The sequence below is a fragment of the Crinia signifera genome, chromosome 2, assembly GCF_055691185.1.
Source record: "Crinia signifera chromosome 2, ASM5569118v1, whole genome shotgun sequence".
NCBI lineage: Eukaryota > Metazoa > Chordata > Amphibia > Anura > Myobatrachidae > Crinia > Crinia signifera.
Window position 1 is genome coordinate 173,189,144 of NC_139218.1, and position 21,747 is coordinate 173,210,890.

Consider the following 21,747-nt stretch of genomic DNA (forward strand, 5'->3'; position numbering starts at 1 on the left):
CTGGTATCCCTGGAAAAAGGGGATCCTCAGCTATCAGAATAGCCCTTATACACCTGGGGCCCCTGGGCAAGTGCCCATTAAGCCCATACGAAAAGACGGCCCTGTATGCACCCTCCACACACACACCTACTGTATATGCACCCCCCCCCCACACACACACATACTGTATATGCACCCCCCCAAACACACATACCATACATCCACACACATACAGTATAAGCACACCCCCCACACACATACTGTATATGCACACATCCCCCAAACACATATTGTATATGTACCCTCAAACACACACGTCCTATATGCACACATACTGTATATGCACACGCCACACAGACATACTGTATATGCACACGCCACACACACATACTGTATATGCACGCAACCCCCCCACACACACATACACTGTATATGCACACATCCCCCCACACACATACTGTATATGCACACATCCCCACACACACACTTACTGTATATGCACACATCCCCCACACACATACTGTATATGCACACATCCCCCCACAAACATACTGTATATGCACCCCCAAACACACATACAGTATACTGTATATGCACCATCAAACACACATATACTGTATATGCACCCCCAGACACACACATACCATATAGCCACACACACATGATGTATATGCACACAACCCCCCCACACACACACACACATACTATATATGCACCCCCCTACACATATACACACACACACACACATATATATACTGTACATGCATCCCTCCCCACGTCCCCCCCTTGTCGGGATTTCGGCTGTCGGGATTCCGGCATCGGGATTCTCAACGCCGGGATCCCGACCGCCGGGATTCAGTACTGAATCCCTCCCCGGACCCAAACCACACATACACATTCATAAATCTGCCCTTGTAAAGCGCTGTGGAGTATATGTGTGCTAATATAACTCACTGTGGCTGACGAGGCTAACTTCAGCCTCGTCTGTGGCTGCTGATCTTGTCACCCCCTCAGCCGCTGCCGCCGCCCACTGGAAGGCTTTCTTTTTTCGGCTGGCAGGTGCTGCTCCCTGCTAGCTGCAGCCGCGGAGCAGCAGCCCTGCCTGTAAGCCGTCTGTGGAATGGTGCACCGCCACCAACCATCCTGCACCGGCTCCTCCATCACCCTGCCCGCCCTGGCTGACATACTTTGACAGGAAGCACAGAGCTGAGGACCTGGGACAGGCAGCGACACCTGCTGGTGGATGGAGGTAGTGACCACAAATATTTTTGATCTGTAGTGTCCTCAGCGGCGGCCATTATTCTGTAGACTGGAACTGCCGTCATGAGAGCTCTGCAATTGGGTGTCTCCCCAGAGACTGGTGACACCCGGTGCGGCCCGCACCCCCCGCACCTGCCTAGTGACGCCACTGTTTATATATATATATATATATATATATATATATGAATGATATAGTCAGCGAAAGCTGAGAGTTTTATTTATTTTCTTCCTATCTTAATGCCTTGAAAGGCTGACCAGTTTTAAAGGGTACGTAGAAGAGGATCAAGGGCTAAATTAAACAGAAGAGGACATAAAGGACAGCCTTGGCGTGTGCCCTTGTCTAGGTAAAAGCGAGGGCGAACAGTCCCATTTCTGATGCCTTTTAATTAATATTATCAACTTATATGATTACCTTGAAATATGAGATAAAAACCATGGCTGCTCCTAACTAGGCACCTGGCTTATCTACAACTCTTATTAGATGCCAGCATGAACAGATGAGAAGATTTTCACAACTCTGAATAAGTCGCTCCAACGTCAACACTAGAATGTCCAACTTTTTTCCGGAACTCAGCCAATGTAATGGGGGCGACTTTTACGCTCAATATGCAAATCGGATGTGACCTGACCTTAGAAATAAGGATTAAAAAGGTTGAGATTGCCCGAAGGGGCAGACTAGATGGGCCAAATGGTTCTTATCTGCCGTCAAATTCTATGTTTCTATGACTTTTGGCTATTTTTAGACCAGGAAGTGCCCAATTGGAATGCAACATATATAGTATAACCGTTGCAGGCCAGAAAGAAATGGGAGATGATTAAGAAAATCTCACACAAAATAGCTCTATAAAGTCAAACATAATTAGAGCAAGCACAAAAGTAGAGCACATTTGTAAAAAAATAAACCTTCTAACCTTAAAAATGCTAAATATACTGTACTTTTATTTGTCGAAATAGATCATGCATTGTATATTTATTTTTACAGTTACATGCCTGTTATGCACATGAGGACTAACTAGATGCACAAGTAAAGTAGCTTTAGAATAAACTGAAATATAGCATGCATATATATTGTATGTTATTGCGATTTTATCTGCATAAAAAATGTTCCGACGGAGTGTTTCCATAGTCAAACGTGTAACATTGTTTGTTGTGCAAAAACCAGACTTGCCTAACCTCCCGGAATGGCCGGGAGGGTCCCGCAAATCGGGTCCCCCTCCCGGCCCCCCCGGTAAGGTGGGCAAGTCTCTCGCATTTTCCCTTCAGCCCTGGCTCCCCTCTTCCCCGCGGTTTAAAGCTCCGAATTTTGCGGGTCTGCGGGGAGGGGGTGGAGCTAAAATGACGCAATTCGCATCATTTCGCGTCATTTTAGCCCTACTCACCATCCACGGACCTGCAAATTGATGCTGCTGTCGTTCAGGGGGCGGGGCTTAGTGATATCAGCTTCGCCTCCACAACGTAGCCTCTTGTCGCCCCCCTTTCACTCCTCTTCGGGCTTCTCCCGTCGGCAAGTATGGCATAAACAATCGCATTTATAGACAAGCAGCAAATAATTGTATGGGACTGTATCTTCCTAACAAATAATGCTACACTGAGTTGATAAGGGTCTTTAGGGGTTTATGAAAACTCTGTTGATATTTCCAACAGTGGAAATAACGACACTTCAGTAGACACCCTATGGAGGTGAGTGTGTTTTGTTGGAAACAGTTCCAACAGTCAGAATCCCAGACTAAATACCCCCCTTAAGGTGCCTGTACATGGTGCGATGGTCGCACGCATTATGGGTTGGATCGCATATGATTTGTATGCGATCCGAGGGCAGTACAAATAGTATGTGCAGCACATACGTTTTGTACTGTGTGATGAGATGCCCACGGGAGCGCGCATCGCACGGTGAAAACTCAGTGTCGGACAACAACCCTTACTATCACTTATGTTATGATCATTTCTATAAACACTCCCACTACTACTCTTACCACCTCCCTGATACGTCACATTGAATATACCTCTAGTCCCTATTTGATCATTTTTATCTGTGTGTTCTTTCTGGCAAATATAAACAAAATAATATTGGAAGTGTGTATTACTTCTGTCAAGAACTGATTAAACTAGGGCTCAGTTTTGAGACCTGTGCAGATATTCTGGAAAATAATTGAACATTATGCAACATATCATGTTGTTTTGAAATTTCAGAACATCTGTGCTTGATTATAGTTAACTAGTGAAAGCTAGTTAAGTTGGTTACAAAGTTACATAGTACTGTAGGTGAGGCTGAATAAAGACTTGCGTCCATTCTAGTTCAACCTATGTTTATAGTAGCTAATCCCTTGTTGTATAGTATGTTCTGATATTTTAAAGACAGATTGTTACTTATTCATACCCGTGGATGTTTTTAACCAATAAATGTTTATCCAACCTTATTTTAAACGTATTTATAGTGTCTGCCGACACCACTTCTTCAGGAAGAGAGTTCCAAAGTTTGACTGTTCTGACTGTAAATACATTTTTTCTTCTAGATGAACAAAATGGTTGCTGCATGATATGATGTTGAGGACATATGTGACAAGAATTATATCTCCTTGACAAAGGAGAAGAGTAGTCAAGTATTATGCCAAGTCAATACACTTGGGACTATAGCAGATAGTATTTCCATCAATATATAAAGAAAATATGGGAGGTGAGGGAGTACTGGACATATGTAAAATAATGATGTAATTATTATTATCAAGCAGGATTTTTTTTTATTAACTAATGTTTAGTCAAACTGGGATTAGAGTAGTATGTTTCAGCCATTATATTAATATAAAACATGTTTCCATTTTTCTGTTTTTAGCTCCCGGCTCTTCCACTTGTATACCTCGTCCACCATGCACAGATAAGGATTATTTCTACACGCACACACTGTGTGATGCCAAAGGAGAGGTAAAATGAACTGCAATTTTGCTATCGAAAAAAGCATTTACAAACACACAAACAGTAAAGATGTTGTCTATTTTTTCACATGTAGACACAACTGATGTACAAATGGATTGAACCTAAGATATGCAGTAACAGTGTGGAAGGAGCAAAGAAACTGCCAATGTCAGGTGGTAAAATGAAGTGCCCACCCTGTAATCCAGGCTTCTATCAGACAAACTCCAGTACATGTGAACCATGTCCTCACGGTACTTTTTCAAATGGCACTAGTAAGTCCTTGTTATAATTTCACAGTAAGACCTCATTCTGAAACTACTTATTGGGGTTATTTTTTACCAGGGGTTAAAGAGTTTGTATGGGAGGGACTTCATTCCACAGCCTGTAATGGTAAGGGGAACTCCACCACAGGCCTTACCAGTATTTCCAACAGAAAATTCTGTCCTGGAATATTTGATGTTATAATGTCACTGCTGCTGAAGTGTAGAAGAGGCATTAAGAGTAGCAGGCTATATGCATGATGGAGACAGGGGGCTGGAGGGACACAGAAAAGAGGGGAAGCTGCTGGAGCAACTCAAGGCATGGAGCTTCTGGAGTGACAGAGACATATATGTGTATAAGGGGCACTGCTGTGGGCATTTTGTGTAAGTGGTACTACTGCTGTGGGAATTATGTGTACAAACGGAAAAACTCTGTGTGCATTATGTGTAAGAGGTACGACTACTACTGTGGAAATTGTGTATGAGTGTCATAACATGTATAAGGAGTAATAGTGTGTTGCGTAACTTGAATTAGGGGCACTACTGTGTATCATAATGTGAATAAGGGGCACTATTATGTGGTGTAATATGAATCAGCAGCACTACGTGTGGTGTAATGTGATTATGATTGGGCTACTTTGTGGCATAATTTGAATTAATTGGGGGTGCAATTATGTGACCACACCCCTTGGGAACACTGTTCTTTTATAAAGTATGGGTGGTAGGGCACAAATGTATTGTATGGGGGGTGGCAGCGGCAGCTATGTGGCAGGGAAAATGAGTCCCACCACCATTCCAGTACCACTTTAAGCCCTGTTTATGACACAGTAGTACACAGTAAAATTATTTGATCGGTGTAAAACCTGCTCTCCATTTAAGCTTTGTTAAAATGTTTATTTTCTCAGTCCTTTATAGGCAACAAAAAACATCCTACATCAGTACTGTTCTGATGGGACCCATAAAAGTTTAAACTTTGTGACTTCCAGGGTTGCCAAAATAGGGGTTAGGCACAAGATGACAGGGCTCCTCATGGTACTTGTGAAACACCCATATTTGCCTGCACTGTTTCATTCTGGAAGCTTATTGATGTCTTGGCTACATTGAATACACCATTTCATACATTTCTAATAAGAACTTCTGAAAAGCTTGACATGACTCCCTTCTAACATGGAAATCTTCTGTATATGTGGGAAATACATGTTGCATAGTCAATAAGCAAAGTAAAATAGTTGCACAAAAACTGGTGTTTATCTTTTTTTTTGGTACTTGTGGAGTATCACGGCTCCCATCGCATGCCATCGCATGCCATATATAGTGGCATGCGATGCGATGCGATTTTTACCGATTTTGGCCGTTTTTTTTACAAAATCGTATGCGATCGCATCGCATGCGATCGCATCGCATGCGATTTGATCGCATGCGATCGCATACGATTTTGCACTGAAAAGCATCCAAATGCATTGGAATTAGTTTTAAACATGTTCAATGGCCCCCAACTGGCATTTTTGAGGCTGTACCACCCCCACTATCAATGCGAACCCGAAGCGTGGCGAGCGCAGCAAGCCCGCGAGGGGCGGCGGTACGCGTCCTATGACCTTTTCATACTCCCACTATCCACGTCGGCGTGGAGTTGAGAATAGAAAGTGTGGCGAGCGCAGCGAGCCACCGAGCCCGAAGCGTGGCGAGCCCCACGAGGGGACGCGGACACCTGTGAAGCCCGTGAGGGGACGAGGATACCTGTGAAGGTATCCGCGTCCCCTCGCGGGGCTCGCTGCGCTCGCCACGCTTCGGGCTCGGTGGCTCGCTGCGCTTGCCACACTTTCTATTCTCAACTCCACGCCGACGTGGACAGTGGGGGTATGAAAAGGTTGTAGGACGCGTACCGCTGCGCTCGCCACGCTTCGGGTTCGCGTTGATAGTGGGGGTGGTACAGCCTCAAAAATGCCAGTTGGGGGCCATTGAACATGTTTAATACTAATTCCAATGCATTTGGATGCTTTTCAGTGCAAAATAGTATGCGATCGCATGCGATTTTTTTTTCATACGATGGCCATCGTGGGAGCCGTGATACTCCACAAGTACCTTTTTTTTTTCATATTACATTGCTGGGCAGAGTTGCCAACAGAAATGATGGCAAATAGCCAGTCCCGGGCCACATCCCTATAAGGAAGAAGGTAACATAGTAACATAGTAATTAAGGCTGAAAAAAGAGGTTAGTCCTTCGAGTTCAACCCATTTGACTTGTAACTACTGACTTGACTAAGTCATATCTATAGGATTCCCTTAGTGACCAAAAATATATCCAGTTTTTATTTAAATTTATTATCAATAGTTGCTGTAACCACCCCCGCCGGCAATAAGTTCCATAATTTTACTGCTCTAATGGTGAAGAATCCTCTTCTTAATTCAGTACGGAATTTCTTTTCCTCGAGCCTCAGTACATGACTGTGTGTCCTATGTATAGGCCTGTCAGTGAAAAAATCATCTCCCAGTCCCATATGATTCCCAATCCTGTATTTGAACATACTGTACTAATCATATCACCTCTTAGCCTCTGCTTCTCCAGTGAAAACTTATTCAGCCTGGTTAACCTATCTTGTATTCTAGTGATTCGAGACCTTTTACTAGCTTAGTCACTCTTATCTGTACCTGTTCCAATTCATTTGTGTCCTTTTTAAGGTGCGGTGCCCAGAACTGAACACATTATTCCAAGTGTGGTCTCACCAGTGCCTTGTAAAGAGGCATTATTACATTGGCATCCCTTGAATCCATTCCCGTTGTAATGCATGCCAGTGTCCGGTTTGCTTTTGCTGCTGCACTTGAGCAGTGTGCACTATTACCTAATTTTTCATCTATGATGACCCCCAAGTCCTTCTCTACAGCAGAATTCCCTATAATAACTCCATTTAGCCTATAAGTAGCTTGTTCATTTTTGTTCCCATAATGAATTACTTTACATTTATCAAAGTTAAACTGCATTTTTCACCATTCCGCCTACCTTTCCATTTTATTTAAGTCACTTTGTAGTGTTTCCACATCCTCTCCTGAGTTAATTTCCTTACTCAATTTTGTGTAGTCCACAAATATTGCAATTTTACTCACTACGTCACTTCCAATATCATTATTGAATATATTAAACAAGGTGGGTCCCAGTATTGAACCTTTCGGTACTCCACTTTGGACCTTACCTAAGCAGAAATGTATGCCATTTACCACCATGCTCTGTCCCCGATTGTGCAACCAGTTTTTAATCCAAATACAAATTTTATCTTCTAACCCCAAATTACCTAGAGTCAATAATAACCTGTTATGAGGCACCGTGTCAAAAGCTTTAGCAAAATCAAGCAGTATTACATCAACAGATTCCCCTAAATCCAGCCCCCTACTGACTTCCTCATAGAAGCTAATTAAATTAGTCTGGGACTTCCTCTTCAAGCATGGAGATGTTGGCAGCGCATCTCCACAGCTCCGACACCCACACAAACCAAAACTCCGCTAACCCTGCTGGGAATACACTAACTAGGCACTGCTCTCACCGTCGCACCTGGGAGGGACACGCTGAGCCACCGCCGCTGGCCCCGTGAGGATCCCCTGCCCAGACACCACTTGCAGCTACAACTCCCCCCCCAAACTGACCGCACGTATTAGCAGCTGCTCCCCACCTGGCACCTAGCGCCTAACAGTGGCACCTACCCGGTCCCTGGGAATAAGGTGACCGCTATTAACACTGCTGTGGCCGCAGAGGTTATAAGTGACCCACAACCACACTCAGGCTGAACAAAAGCCGCAGCTGGGACCCCATCTTCTGGGCCTAAACAAAGCCCAGACTGCACATAAAAGAGAGCGAAAACTCAATCCTCTCCAACTTGCAATTGGTGAGAGATGATCTGAACCCACAGGCTTCCTAAACTTTTTAAAAGCTGAGATACAGGCTTTCATTTATAAAATTTCTATTTACCTCTAAAATTGGCAATAGCTATTGTGTTTTCACTACCCACTGCCTTACTAATATCTATTAACTGATTCTGAATCTAATATGCTTTAAATACTGAACAGCAGGACACACTTGACTTCACTGAATCAGTGAAGGCAAAAAGTTAAATTGTGAGAAAGGTGTTATCCACTTGATATAGCACAGAGAAAACATTTACACCGGTCACGAGAGAGAGTGTATTTCTTTAACAGACTTAATATTCCTACTGGGATACACTCCCCCCTTAACAATCCTGTTGGCAACACGCAGAAATCCCGCTCCCCTCGCAACATCCCTGGTACTATGGATAAATTCATGGGACCTCCGACTAATGAGAAGACCTCTCCTCAACCTCAACCCCAACCACAAAGGCAGGAGAAACGCAGAGGAGACCACAACATGAAGTCAGGGGCAGATGGAGCCCAGGGGACGCCGGCGGCAAAAAAACCAACACCAGGGACTGATTCTGACCCAGAAGATACTTCTGTGGGCTCGGGCTCTTCTTTATTTTCTTACGGAGAACTCACGCAAGCCATACAGTCAGTAATGGCACCTTTGTTGCAGAAAGCAGTTTCTGATATCACTTCACAAATAAGCCACCTAGCAGATCGTATTACTACAGCCGAAACTCACATAGGAACCAACACGGAGAGTATCAATAGCATGCAGAAAACAATTCACACACTAGAGCTGGACAACAAAAGACTGTCGGATAGCTTGGAAAATATAGAAAATAGATACATATGTAACAATTTAAGGCTAACTGGGATACCGGAATCGGTGAAAGGCCCTCAGCTTGAACACATTGTATGCAACATGCTACCCAAATTACTACAGATAGAAACCGTGTGGACATTGTTATAGAGAGGGTAAACAGAGTAGGAGCCTTCAAACGCCAGTCTCGGATAAAACGGCGAGCTGTGATCTTCAAGGTTCTAAACTATCTACACAGACAAGCAATCTGGACCGCTTCAAGGAAAATTAACCCAGTAGTCTGGAATGATAACAACATCCTCATCTTCCAAGGTTTTTCCGTTGAACTAAAACCAGAAGATCTTTTACAACAGTATGGTCTTCTCTGGTAAAGTCTAACAGAAAATTCTATATGATGTTCCCAGCTCGTTTGAGATTATTTTCAGGATCTGGATATAAAGACTTTCTTACTCTTAATTTGAATATCTCTGCATAATAAGGATCTTCATTGTTTCTGATGTGCTTCCCTATTTCCAAAATAGTGTCAGAGTTTTGAGAGGGGGAATGCCCCGATAACAATACCCACATAGATCATATGTTGATTACCCATATGCTTGCACAGTATTGTTTGAAATAGCAGTATTATACGAGGGCGGAGCTCTTCTGTGTTTTTGTCTTTCATATTCTACGACCACTACCCTAGAAGATCTAATCCAGTTGCGGCTACATAAACAGGGGAGTTACGTTTATCTTTTTAGCGCTATTCTGAGGTGGAGGGCAACCCTATATTCTGTTGCATTCTATTTTCCAAATCCTGTCTAACGACACTGATCTTCCTTCATATAAAAAAAAAAACAAAAAAAAGATCTTAAAAAGAATTACGACTCACTTGATACTGTATTGCGAATCTCTCAGGGCTCGTAAATATAGAGACGGCTGTCTCGGCTTACATACTAATCTGGTATCTGCTTTATAGACCTGTGTTATTTGGGTTATAAAGTGGGTTATATGCTTTTGTTAATGCTTTAGATATGTTATATTAGCCCGACAAAAATAGTTTGTTATGAAATTTAAAATGGTTGAGTTAATGTATGGAGTTCTGCCATTAATTGACGTAATTTATACTTATTGATCATTTTGCCAATGTGCAGAGTACTGGCTTGGCAAAGCTTTTAGCTGCATTTATCATTATGTGTTTTACTTGTTTTCAATGTTTGTGTATGTCAACCTTCTGTTCTACCCCTTTCCTTCCGTACCCTATCCCTCAGCTAGCAGTGATTGTTAAATGTGCATACTCTATGCACAACAACAAATGTCAATAACAATAAGCTCACTAAACCTCAGGGGTATCCACACTCCTTCTAAAAGGAGAAAACTTTTTACATACTTGAACAAACAGAAGGATGATGTGATCTGCCTTCAGGAGACGCACTTAATGCCGGATGAGGTCAAAAACTACAAATGCTAAATTGGGTATTAATAGGGTCTGCATCCCTAAATACTAAATAATATGGGGTTGCTATTTTAGCCAAAAGAGTGTTAAACATTCAGATCTCCTCACTCTGTGCAAATCCCTTGGGCAGATATGTAATCGCTTTTATATCTATTGATAGCTTCCCATTAACGATATGCAACACATACAGTATGCACCGTATAAAAGGTCATTTTTTATTAACTTGCTTACTAAATTATATACATATGACCCTATTAAACTGATACTTTGTGACCATTTAAATCTAATATCCTCCTCCATCCTTGACAGAACCCCTCCCTCATGACACAATATATCACTTCCAAAAATAGGTGTGCCATATTTGGCTAAATCTCTAAATCTCATAGACTCATGGAGGGCTCTAAATCCGGTAGAGAAAGATTTTATCCTGTGTATCCTTATCACATAAAACTTAATCAAGGATAGATTACATCTTAGTTGCAAAACCTTTATATCCCAAATTAACGATGGCAACTATTACACCTCTTGTACTTTCTGACCATGGTTTAATTTCTATTGAAATGACTCTCCAAAGACCTGAAAGTGCTTAAGTGCCATTGAGATTCCCATCACATCTCTCACAATCGAAAGGCCTACGAGACATACCCTTACAGCACTGAAACTATTATATTATAGAAAACTCAGAATTTGAAAAAACAAACCCAGTCTTATTCTGGCAAACAGCCAAAGCTGTATTGCAGGGTGAGGTAATAGAGTATGTTTCCAACCTAAAAAAGAATCAAACCTCTGGCTATTTTAATCTACAAATCAGATTATCGGAGTCCTACCAGGCATTCAACCTTTCTCCCACATCGGAAAATAAAAAGCAGGAGTTATGAAAGATTTTTATGAAGAACTCATATTCAAACCCACAGCCTTCCTTAGAAGAACCAAAGACTAATAACCCCCCACAGATACACAATCCTCATTCGACTACCTATTCTTATTGGGAATCCCTGCCAATACCTAAAATACCTGATTTATATATAAATAACCTGATATCCCCGATAACCATAACAGAAGTCAAATGGGCCATTGGGAGATTACAATTAGCAAAAGCACTTGGGGCCTTATTCGAGTTCACTCTTTCTGACAAAATCCTTCTTAGATGGACAAAACTATGTGCACTGCAGGGGGGCAGATGTAACATGTACAGATAGAAATAGATTTGGTGATTTTTTGGTGATTCTTTGCAGGGTAAATATTGGCTGCTTTATTTTAACACTGCAATATAGATCTCACTTTGAAGTAAAACCCCACCCAAATCTAATTAGATCTGCACAAGTTACATCTGCCCCCCTGCAGTGCACATGGTTTTGTCCATATAAGAAGGATTTTGTCTGAAAGAGTGAACTCGAATAAGGCCCTTGGTCCGGATGGCTATTTTTTTTAAATCTTTTTATTGGAATTTTCAATAGCAAAATGAACAAAATCTCGCTTTACATTGGAATTTTCAATAGCAAAATAAACAAAATCTCACATTACATGCATGCTTGTGTTAAATAACATGATACATAGTTTCCTGCTTAGACAGGGCTGAACATATATAAATTAAAGATTGTACATGGGTTAATCATGCAATGTTTCGAGAATAAAAATAATTTAAAAAAAGAATGAATGTTGATTTACATTCAGCATATGACCACTCAAGGCCTTATCCGGAGTAACAATTCAATCGTGCATGCAAAATGTTAGGAGCACCAAGTAATTAGCAAGTAGATATATCAGCTAAACAAATATACATAGACAAATGAAGGAGGATAAGGAAAAATAGGGGGGGGGGGGGGGGGGATAGCTCCAGATGTGAATAGCGAAATAAGCTAAACACCATAGACATCTTTGATTGAGGACTTGAAATACAAAGCATTATAGGCTTTCATTTAAGAAGACTGATACGGTAGTGAAGTAATTTACAATAGGTTATCTAAAGCACGTTCATGTATCAATGCTCAATTCAATTAGGAAGAGGAGGAATTTCAATATCCCTAATAATCTGATTTCGAGTATTGTCGTCCAGGGTGTTTATGAAAAATGACCACTTCATGTCGAACTTGCTGGGCCCTTGAGGTTGTACAAGTATAAGTATAAGAAATGGAGCATTCTCCGTTTAAGATCCAATAATGTTGGAGCTGCTTTCTTGGTCCAGTAAATAAGGATGCATTTCCAGACCACTGTAATCAAGGTGATTAAAAGGGGTATGGCATGTTTGTTAATCGAGTCCATCGACCAATTTTGAAATGAGAGTCCCATACAAGCGGCGGGGTCAAATGACCATTGCACTGTAAACATTGTGTTTATATATTCGAGGATTTTGCACCAGTATCTAAGCTTGTAATAGTCCCACTCGGAGGCACTGGGGATGGATTGGGTCGCAAAGTGTCTCGCCTGGTAAAACATAAAAAAATGAGACTTTGGTATGTTATATTTCTGACCCAGTTCCAAAAATGAAAGAGGGCGGCCCCCTGGATCAAACATTTTGCTTGACAGATCTAGTCTATTATCTCTCCAGATGCTAAATTGGGTGTCCAACAAGGAAGGGGGAAAGGCTGGGTTACCCCAAAGAGGGGTATAGGCAGTTTCGTTTGGGTTCCTGCGAAGTATGCGACCAATCCGAAGCCATGCTCCGAAAGTATCTTTAAATAAGATATGGTCTCTGATCTCTGGCGGCAGGGCCCCCCATGTTAAATGAAGCAAAGCCCCTGGAGAATAGGGATAAAAGACGTCCCTTTCTAGAGCTTGTTCAGTGTAGGTAGACTGGTTTAAGAGCCAGTCTCCAATATACCTAAAGTGAATGGCTAGTACATAACTAGATAGGTCAGGTTAACCCAGTCCACCGGATGATATTGGGGCTTTGAGTTTAGCTTTTGCAATTTTAGGGCGTTTTCCCCTCCATACAAAACCAGCAAATAAAGCTTCTAGTTTCGTTATATCGATTTTTTTTTTAAACTAATAGGGATCATCTGCATACAGTATAGTAATTTGGGCAAGATGATAGATCTAATTATGGCTACTGGGAAGATCCTTCCAACCTTCTAGTTTGGTTTTAATTTGAGAATTTATTGGGGAGTAGTTTAACGTATATAAATTGTTTAGGTTGTTACTAATTTGAATTCCAAGATACTTAAAATGGGATTGACAAATAGGGATCGGTGATTGTAAAGCCTGCAATGCTTGCGGGGTCGTGGGTCCTAAGGGGAGGATTTCAGATTTTGTTATGTTTACTCTGTAACCCGATACTCCCCCAAACGACTCAATGAGGCACAACAAAGCTGGCAGGGATTGACTTGGTTTGGATAAAAATATCAAAGTATCATCCGCAAATAATGCAATTTTAATTTCCTGACAATTTAGTTTGATACCACGAATAAAGGGGGAAGTTCTTACAGCTATTGCCAGGGGTTTGATAGCAATCGCAAATTAAAGCGGGGAAAGAGGGCACCCCTGACGAGTTCCCCTTTTTAATTGGAAGGGGGTTGAAATTAACCCATTACAGGAAATTGTAGATGTGGGTGATGAATATAAAGATTTTATAATGTCAATGAAACTACTAGGAAATCCAAACCTCTCAAGGCAACTGATCAAATGAGGCCAAAGCACCATGTCAAATGCTTTCTCGGCGTCCAGAGTCAGGATTAAATTATCCACGTCTCCAGACGCCGAGAGAGCATGCGACCGCTGAATGGCTGCTAAAAGCCTTCTCATATTGGTGTTAGGAGCTGCACGGGCAGCACCTGCGCTCGCCCGGCAGTCTCCTCGGAGGTCCCGGCGGTTGCCGCGTTGCCAGGACGCCGTCGCGTCATCAGCCGGATACTTCCGGCGGACGGAGACGGGCGCCCGGCAACATGGAGACAACCCCTTCCTCCCCTGCCGCAGCGGTTGCCTAGGCGACGGGGGACGCCTGGCGGCCGCACGGAGGAAAGAGTGTACGTGACGTCACACGCAGCGTCAGGTTAGCACTCTGGCGCGCTATTTAAACTGCATAGCCAGCGCACTCAGACGCCGGCTATAGTTCTGGATTTCGTGTCTTTGAGTGTTTCCGGTCCCAGGTCTCTGTACAGCGTTTGTTCCTGTCTCCAGTGGCCTTGCTCCAGCCTGCCTCCAGGATCCTTGTTCCTTGTTGGTTGCAGATTCCTCCGTTCTCAGATAAGTTGGGAGTTTTCCCACTCCCTGTCTCATTGCTTATCATTTCCTTATTATACCATCATACTGTGTATTGTTACACCTGTCAGTTTAAACTTATTGGGTTCATCTTGTGTATTGTTACACCCGTCAGAATTTATAGTATTGTGTCAGCATACTGTGTATTGTTACACCTGTCAGCTTTTCCTATTGGGTCCATCCTGTGTATTGTTACACCCGTCAGTTTGGTTTATTGGATCAGCTATTGTGTATTGTTACACCTATAGGCTACAGCATTTGCCTAAGGGGTTCCAGCGTAGAGGGTTATCTACTGACACCCTCCTCCGTAGGGCAAGGGTAGTTCTCGCCTCTTGATTCTTAGTTAGCTTTCCCCTTGTGTACCTCTGGCTTTGGCGGCTGCGTTGTCACTAGTAAGACCAGGTGGCATCGGGGTGGGAGCCTGACTAACGGGCTTCCACGAACGCGGCTATTATTGGTGAAGGTTAGCTTAGCACGCATCCGCCAACTCCAATAGGTGACAACGGAGTTAGGGTTGGCGAGATCTCCCGAGTCCCTAACATTATAGCCGGCCCATACTTCACCACTACTTCCTTGGCTTTAGTTCTGCTGTCATGGATCCGGCCCAGCAGGCTGCCAGTCACGCCTTGGCAGGACAGATGCATACCCTGACACAGGAGCTCCAGAAATTGACCCTCCGGGTTAACTCACAAGAGGAACGGGTACAAGGGGTCTTGTCCTCATCCAGAAACCCTGAACCCAAGTTGAGTCTCCCGGACCGGTTTTCCGGGGAGCGCTCCCTGTTTTTTAATTTTAGGGAGTCATGTAAGCTTTACTTCAAACTTCGCCCGGCCTCCTCGGGCTTAGAATCCCAGCGGGTGGGAATGGTTATCTCCCTATTACAGGGGGACCCACAGACCTGGGCTTTCGGCCTCCCCGCAGGCTCTGAGGCCCTTACCTCTGTGAATGCGTTCTTTTCGGCCATGGGGTTGCTGTACGATGACCCGGACCGTGCTGCCTCAGCTGAAGCCAACCTGAGGGCACTACGGCAGGGTCAGGGTAATGCTGAAGCTTATTGTACCCAGTTTAGGAGGTGGGCCATTGATTCGGGTTGGAATGACCCAGCACTCCACAGTCAGTTTAGAATTGGTCTGTCAGAAACTCTAAAAGATGCATTGGTTCACTACCCTACCCCGACCTCTCTTGATGAGATTATGGAATTAGCCATCAAGGTAGATCGGAGGTTTCGGGAGCGTCAGAGAGAGAAGGAGTCCGGGATATTTCCCTCATCCTCACTGGGGGAGACTTCGGAGGTTTCGTGTGACGAACCCATGCAGATTGGGGCCACGCGTTTGTCAGCCTCAGAAAAGAATCGTAGGAGGCTGAAGGGTCTCTGTCTGTATTGTGGGGGTCAGGGCCACCGTGCGGTAGTCTGCCCGTTGAAGGCGGGAAAAGACAGGGCCTAAGTGTTTTTGGGGAAACTCACTTGGGCCTATCTTGTTTTTCACCCCTAGACTCGATAATTATTCAGGTTTCTCTCTCCTGTAAAAACCACACCATCAGTACCACTGCCTTTGTTGATTGCGGCGCAGCCGGCAATTTTATTGACAGGGGTCTGGTTCATTCGTTGGGGCTCGAGCCCATTCCCCTGGTCAATTCATTGTCGGTTTGTGGCCTTGATGGGCAGTCACTCTCCAACGGCAGTGTTACTGCATGCACCCCTTCTCTTCAGCTTTCGGTGGGGGCTCTTCATTCTGAAGAGATTTCCTTCTTTTTGTTCCACTGTCCACTCACGCCACTTGTCCTGGGGTTACCATGGCTTAGAAAACATAATCCCAGTATTGATTGGACCTCAGGAGAAATCACACGTTGGGGCTCCTCCTGTTCGGATCATTGTCTCTCTCTTCCTCTTCGTCTTGTTCTTCCCGTTTTTTCTTCTTCCCTACCTGTACCCTACAGAGATTTTGCCGATGTGTTTTCCAAAAACAGAAGCTGATACGTTGCCCCCTCACCGCCCCTTTGACTGTGCCATAGACCTAGTCCCCGATGCCAGATTGTCCAAGGGACGTCTATACGCCCTTTCAGCACCTGAATCCCAGGCCATGGATTCATACATTAGTGAGAGTCTTGAAAAAGGGTTCATTCGTCCATCTAAGTCGCCCGTGGGCGCAGGGTTTTTTTTTTGTAGAAAAAAAGGACGGATCGTTGCGTCCCTGTATAGATTTTCGGGCCTTGAACAAAATTACCATAAAAAATTCCTACCCATTACCGCTCATCTCTGTTCTATTCGACCAAATCCGGGAGGCAAGAGTTTTTTCCAAAATCGACCTTAGAGGAGCATACAACCTCATTAGGATTAGAAAAGGAGATGAGTGGAAGACTGCCTTTAATACGCACTCGGGCCACTACGAATATCTTGTAATGCCGTTTGGCTTGGCCAATGCTCCTGCGGTCTTTCAGGATTTTATAAATGAGGTCCTCCGGCCTTACCTGGGGTTATTTGCTGTTGTTTACCTAGATGACATTTTAATTTTTTCCAAGTCACTTCCTGAGCATTGGCAACATGTCCGCATGATTCTTCAGAAGTTGCGTGAGAATCAACTATACGCCAAGCTCGAAAAGTGCGAGTTCGAAATTTCTCAAGTCTGTTTCCTGGGCTATGTCATTTTCCCCAAGGGCTTTTCTATGGACCCCAGTAAGGTTCAGGCCATCATGTCTTGGGCTCGTCCTACCAACCTCAAAGCGATCCAAAGATTTTTAGGATTCTCTAATTATTATCGGAGATTCATCCGTTCTTTTTCTGACATTGTTGCCCCCATTGTTGAATTGACTCGCAAAGGAGCCAATCCGGAAGTTTGGTCCCCACAGGCCATCGAATCTTTTCATAAATTAAAGAAGGCCTTTTGTTCGGCTCCCGTCTTACATCACCCAGACCCCAGAATTCCTTTTCTTGTGGAGGTTGACGCCTCGGATGTAGGGGCCGGAGCTGTCCTTTCCCAGAAGGACATTCATGATCAGAAGATTCATCCGTGCGCCTTCTTCTCCCGTAAGTTCTCCACAGCCGAAAAGAACTATGATGTCGGTAATCGGGAATTGTTGGCCATTAAGTGGGCTTTCGAGGAATGGCGTCATTGGCTTGAAGGGGCCAAACACGTCATCACCGTGATCACCGATCACAAAAACTTAGCCTACATTGAGTCAGCCAAACGGCTAAACCCACGACAAGCTCGGTGGGCATTGTTTTTTACCAGGTTTCAGTTTATCATTACATTCAGACCTGGGCCCAAGAATATCAAGGCTGATGCCCTATCTCGTAGTTTTCAGACTTGTCAGAGTGCTGAACTGGATGAGGCACCCATTGTCCCGTCTTCTGTCATTTTTGCTGGTCTTACTCAGGATTTGGCCTCCCGTGTTCTGGCTTCCCAGCCTTCAGCCCCTCAGGGGACTCCTCATAATCGCTTGTTTGTCCCTAAACATCTTAGAGAATTGGTCCTCAAGGACTTCCATTCCAGTAGGGTCACGGGTCATACTGGCGTTACTAAGACCCTTGAACACTTGTCCAGAGCTGTTTGGTGGCCCACCATGAAACAAGATGTCACTCATTTTATCTCTTCTTGTCCTGTTTGTGCTCGACATAAGTCTTCCAGATTATCACCAGTGGGTACACTCCTGCCATTGTCCATTCCAGAAAGGCCATGGTCCCATATTTCTATGGATTTTATTGTCGACCTTCCTCCATCTTCCCGCTTCACCACCATTTGGGTCACTGTGGACCGCTTTAGCAAGATGGCACATTTGATACCTTTGCGTAAGCTTCCCACAGCCAAAGAATTGGCACAGCTCTTTATTACTCATGTTTTCAGACTCCACGGCCTTCCCTTGGATATAGTTTCGGACAGGGGGTCGCAGTTTGTAGCCAGGTTCTGGAGAAGTTTTTGTTCTGGGTTAGGAATACAGGTCAGTCTTTCTTCTGGATATCACCCACAGTCCAACGGACAGACCGAAAGGGTCAATCAGGCCTTGGAACAATATTTACGCTGTTTTGTCTCCAAATGTCAGAGCAATTGGGCTGAGCTGGTACCCCTGGCCGAGTTTGCTTATAATAACTCCTACCACGTAGCTTCCAAGAGTTCACCTTTTTTGTGCAATTTCGGGTTCCATCCCAAGTGCAACTCCTTTTTTGTTTCTAGGGAGTCTTCTCGGTCGCCCTTCTCCACGGTATCCCTCCTTAGGAGATCTTGGCGAAAGGTGCATTTTGCCCTGAGACAATCTTCTGCACGTTCAAAAGTTTTTTTTGACAAACATAGGAGACCATGTGTATTCCGAGTGGGGCAAAAGGTGTGGTTGTCAACCCGTCACATCAAGCTTCGTCAGAGATGCCCGAAATTGGGACCTAGGTTCATCTGTCCATTTCTGATCACTGCTCAGATTAACCCGGTGGCATTTAGGTTGCAGCTCCCCAGAGCGCTGCGAATCAATAATGTCTTCCACTGTTCTCTTCTCAAACCAGTCTCGATGGCTTCTCAATCAGGGCCTGCTCAGAAGCGTAAACCAGTCCTCGTTCAGGGCCACAAGGAATTCATAGTGGAACAGATATTAGATTCGAAGGTCGTTCGGGGTCAACTCAAATTTTTGGTCCATTGGAAGGGCTTCGGAGAAGAAGAGAGGTCTTGGGTACCTGAGCGATTTTTACATGCACCCAGGCTCAAAGCAGAGTTTTTTAAAACGTTCCCGTTCAAACCCGGATCTAAGGGTTTGGTAACCCCTCCTCAAGGGGGGGGGTACTGTTAGGAGCTGCACGGGCAGCACCTGCGCTCGCCCGGCAGTCTCCTCGGAGGTCCCGGCGGTTGCCGCGTTGCCAGGACGCCGTCGCGTCATCAGCCGGATACTTCCGGCGGTTGGAGACGGGCGCCCGGCAACATGGAGACAACCCCTTCCTCCCCTGCCGCAGCGGTTGCCTAGGCGACGGGGGACGCCTGGCGGCCGCACGGAGGAAAGGGTGTACGTGACGTCACACGCAGCATCAGGTTAGCACTCTGGCGCGCTATTTAAACTGCATAGCCAGCGCACTCAGACGCCGGCTATAGTTCTGGATTTCGTGTCTTTGAGTGTTTCCGGTCCCAGGTCTCTGTACAGCGTTTGTTCCTGTCTCCAGTGGCCTTGCTCCAGCCTGCCTCCAGGATCCTTGTTCCTTGTTGGTTGCAGATTCCTCCGTTCTCAGATAAGTTGGGAGTTTTCCCACTCCCTGTCTCATTGCTTATCATTTCCTTATTATACCATCATACTGTGTATTGTTACATTTGTCAGTTTAAACTTATTGGGTTCATCTTGTGTATTGTTACACCCGTCAGAATTTATAGTATTGTGTCAGCATACTGTGTATTGTTACACCTGTCAGCTTTTCCTATTGGGTCCATCCTGTGTATTGTTACACCCGTCAGTTTGGTTTATTGGATCAGCTATTGTGTATTGTTACACCTATAGGCTACAGCATTTGCCTAAGGGGTTCCAGCGTAGAGGGTTATCTACTGACACCCTTCTCCGTAGGGCAAGGGTAGTTCTCGCCTCTTGTTTCTTAGTTAGCTTTCCCCTTGTGTACCTCTGGCTTTGGCGGCTGCGTTGTCACTAGTAAGACCAGGTGGCATCGGGGTGGGAGCCTGACTAACGGGCTCCCACGAACGCGGCTATTATTGGTGAAGGTTAGCTTAGCACGCATCCGCCAACTCCAATAGGTGACAACGGAGTTAGGGTTGGCGAGATCTCCCGAGTCCCTAACAATTGGTTACCGAGTGACGTCCAGTGATGAATCCTGTCTGGTCGGGACCAACAATGAGTGGCAATATGCCCTTCAATCTCTCAGATAATATTTTTGTGAATAACTTGTATTCAATATTTAAAAGAGATATAGGCCTGTAAGATCCAGGATGATTCTGGTCTCTACCTTTTTTAGGGATGACTTTAATAGTTGCATCGGCAAATTGTGGAGGAAGGTATTTCTGATCCATTATAAGATTAAAGCTTTTCGTTAAGGTCTTAGTGATAAATGGCTCCATTAATTTAAAGAATTAATTCGAGAACCCATCCGGACCCGGTGCCTTTCCCGGCTTCAATCTCCCGATGACCCACCTGACTTTCTGTTCGGTGATAGGGGCTGACAAGGAAAGTTTTGAATTTTCTGGGATTTGGGGGAAAGGGAGGGTATACCAGTACAAATGTGAAGAATGTTGTGGAGAGGGCGGCGTGTCCATAGATGAGCCCACCGAACCGTTCAGGGGAGTATCAGGAACAGAGTCCTCATAGTATTGTTTTAGAATCTCAGCAATTCTTTGCCGTTTTTCTGGTATAGGGGTTGGACTGTAATACGCGATTTGGAACCCTGTAATAGGTTAGTGAGCATTTTGCCTATTTTATTAACGAAGTTGTAAAATTTGGAGTTGATATTAAACAAGTATTTCTCTCCTATATTTTTGAGATATTCATCACTGTGCAATTGGGCCGTTTGATAATCTAATTAGTTTTGTATGGAAGGGAAAAGCCTAAATTTCTGATAGGCTGCCGAAAGCTCGGCCTGTAGCTCAATGTAATGTTTATTTTGTTTTTTTTTTGAGATTAGAGACATATGAAACAATCTCGCCTCTCAAGACAACCTTCGCAGCCTGCCAGAAAATTTTTGGATCCTTCGTTTCATATTCTGCATTTTCCATTTGATAATGAGACCAGGACGATTTGAGATGAGTTTGTAATTCTTTTGAGTGCACCAAATGGGATGGGAATTTCCAATAGGGGGTGGGTTTTGATGGAGGTTTAAGTTCCAATTTCAAAGATATGAGACTATGATCTGACAGTATTGGGGGTTTAATTTTGGGAAGTGATACTCGTGATTAGTATGTAATCAATCCTTGAGCATGAATTGTGTGTAAGGGATAAACAGGTGTAGTCTTTCTCGATCGGATTATGGGTTCGCCATGCGTCAATTAAATTTAGGGATTTAGCTATGTAAGGGACGCCGATTTTGGGGAGCTTTTGAGTATTCTTTTTTGGTG

General features: G+C 44.2%; 1 protein-coding gene across 1 annotated transcript in view; it reads left to right on the top strand.

Moving 5' to 3' along the window:
* ELAPOR1 (endosome-lysosome associated apoptosis and autophagy regulator 1) overlaps positions 1-21,747 on the top strand; it is a 514,464-nt gene that overhangs the window by 302,391 nt on the left and 190,326 nt on the right. The window contains exons 8-9 of the mRNA XM_083173204.1: positions 4,070-4,158; positions 4,244-4,421. Of these exons, the coding sequence (XP_083029330.1) occupies positions 4,070-4,158; positions 4,244-4,421 (267 nt within the window). The remainder of the gene's footprint in view (positions 1-4,069; positions 4,159-4,243; positions 4,422-21,747) is intronic.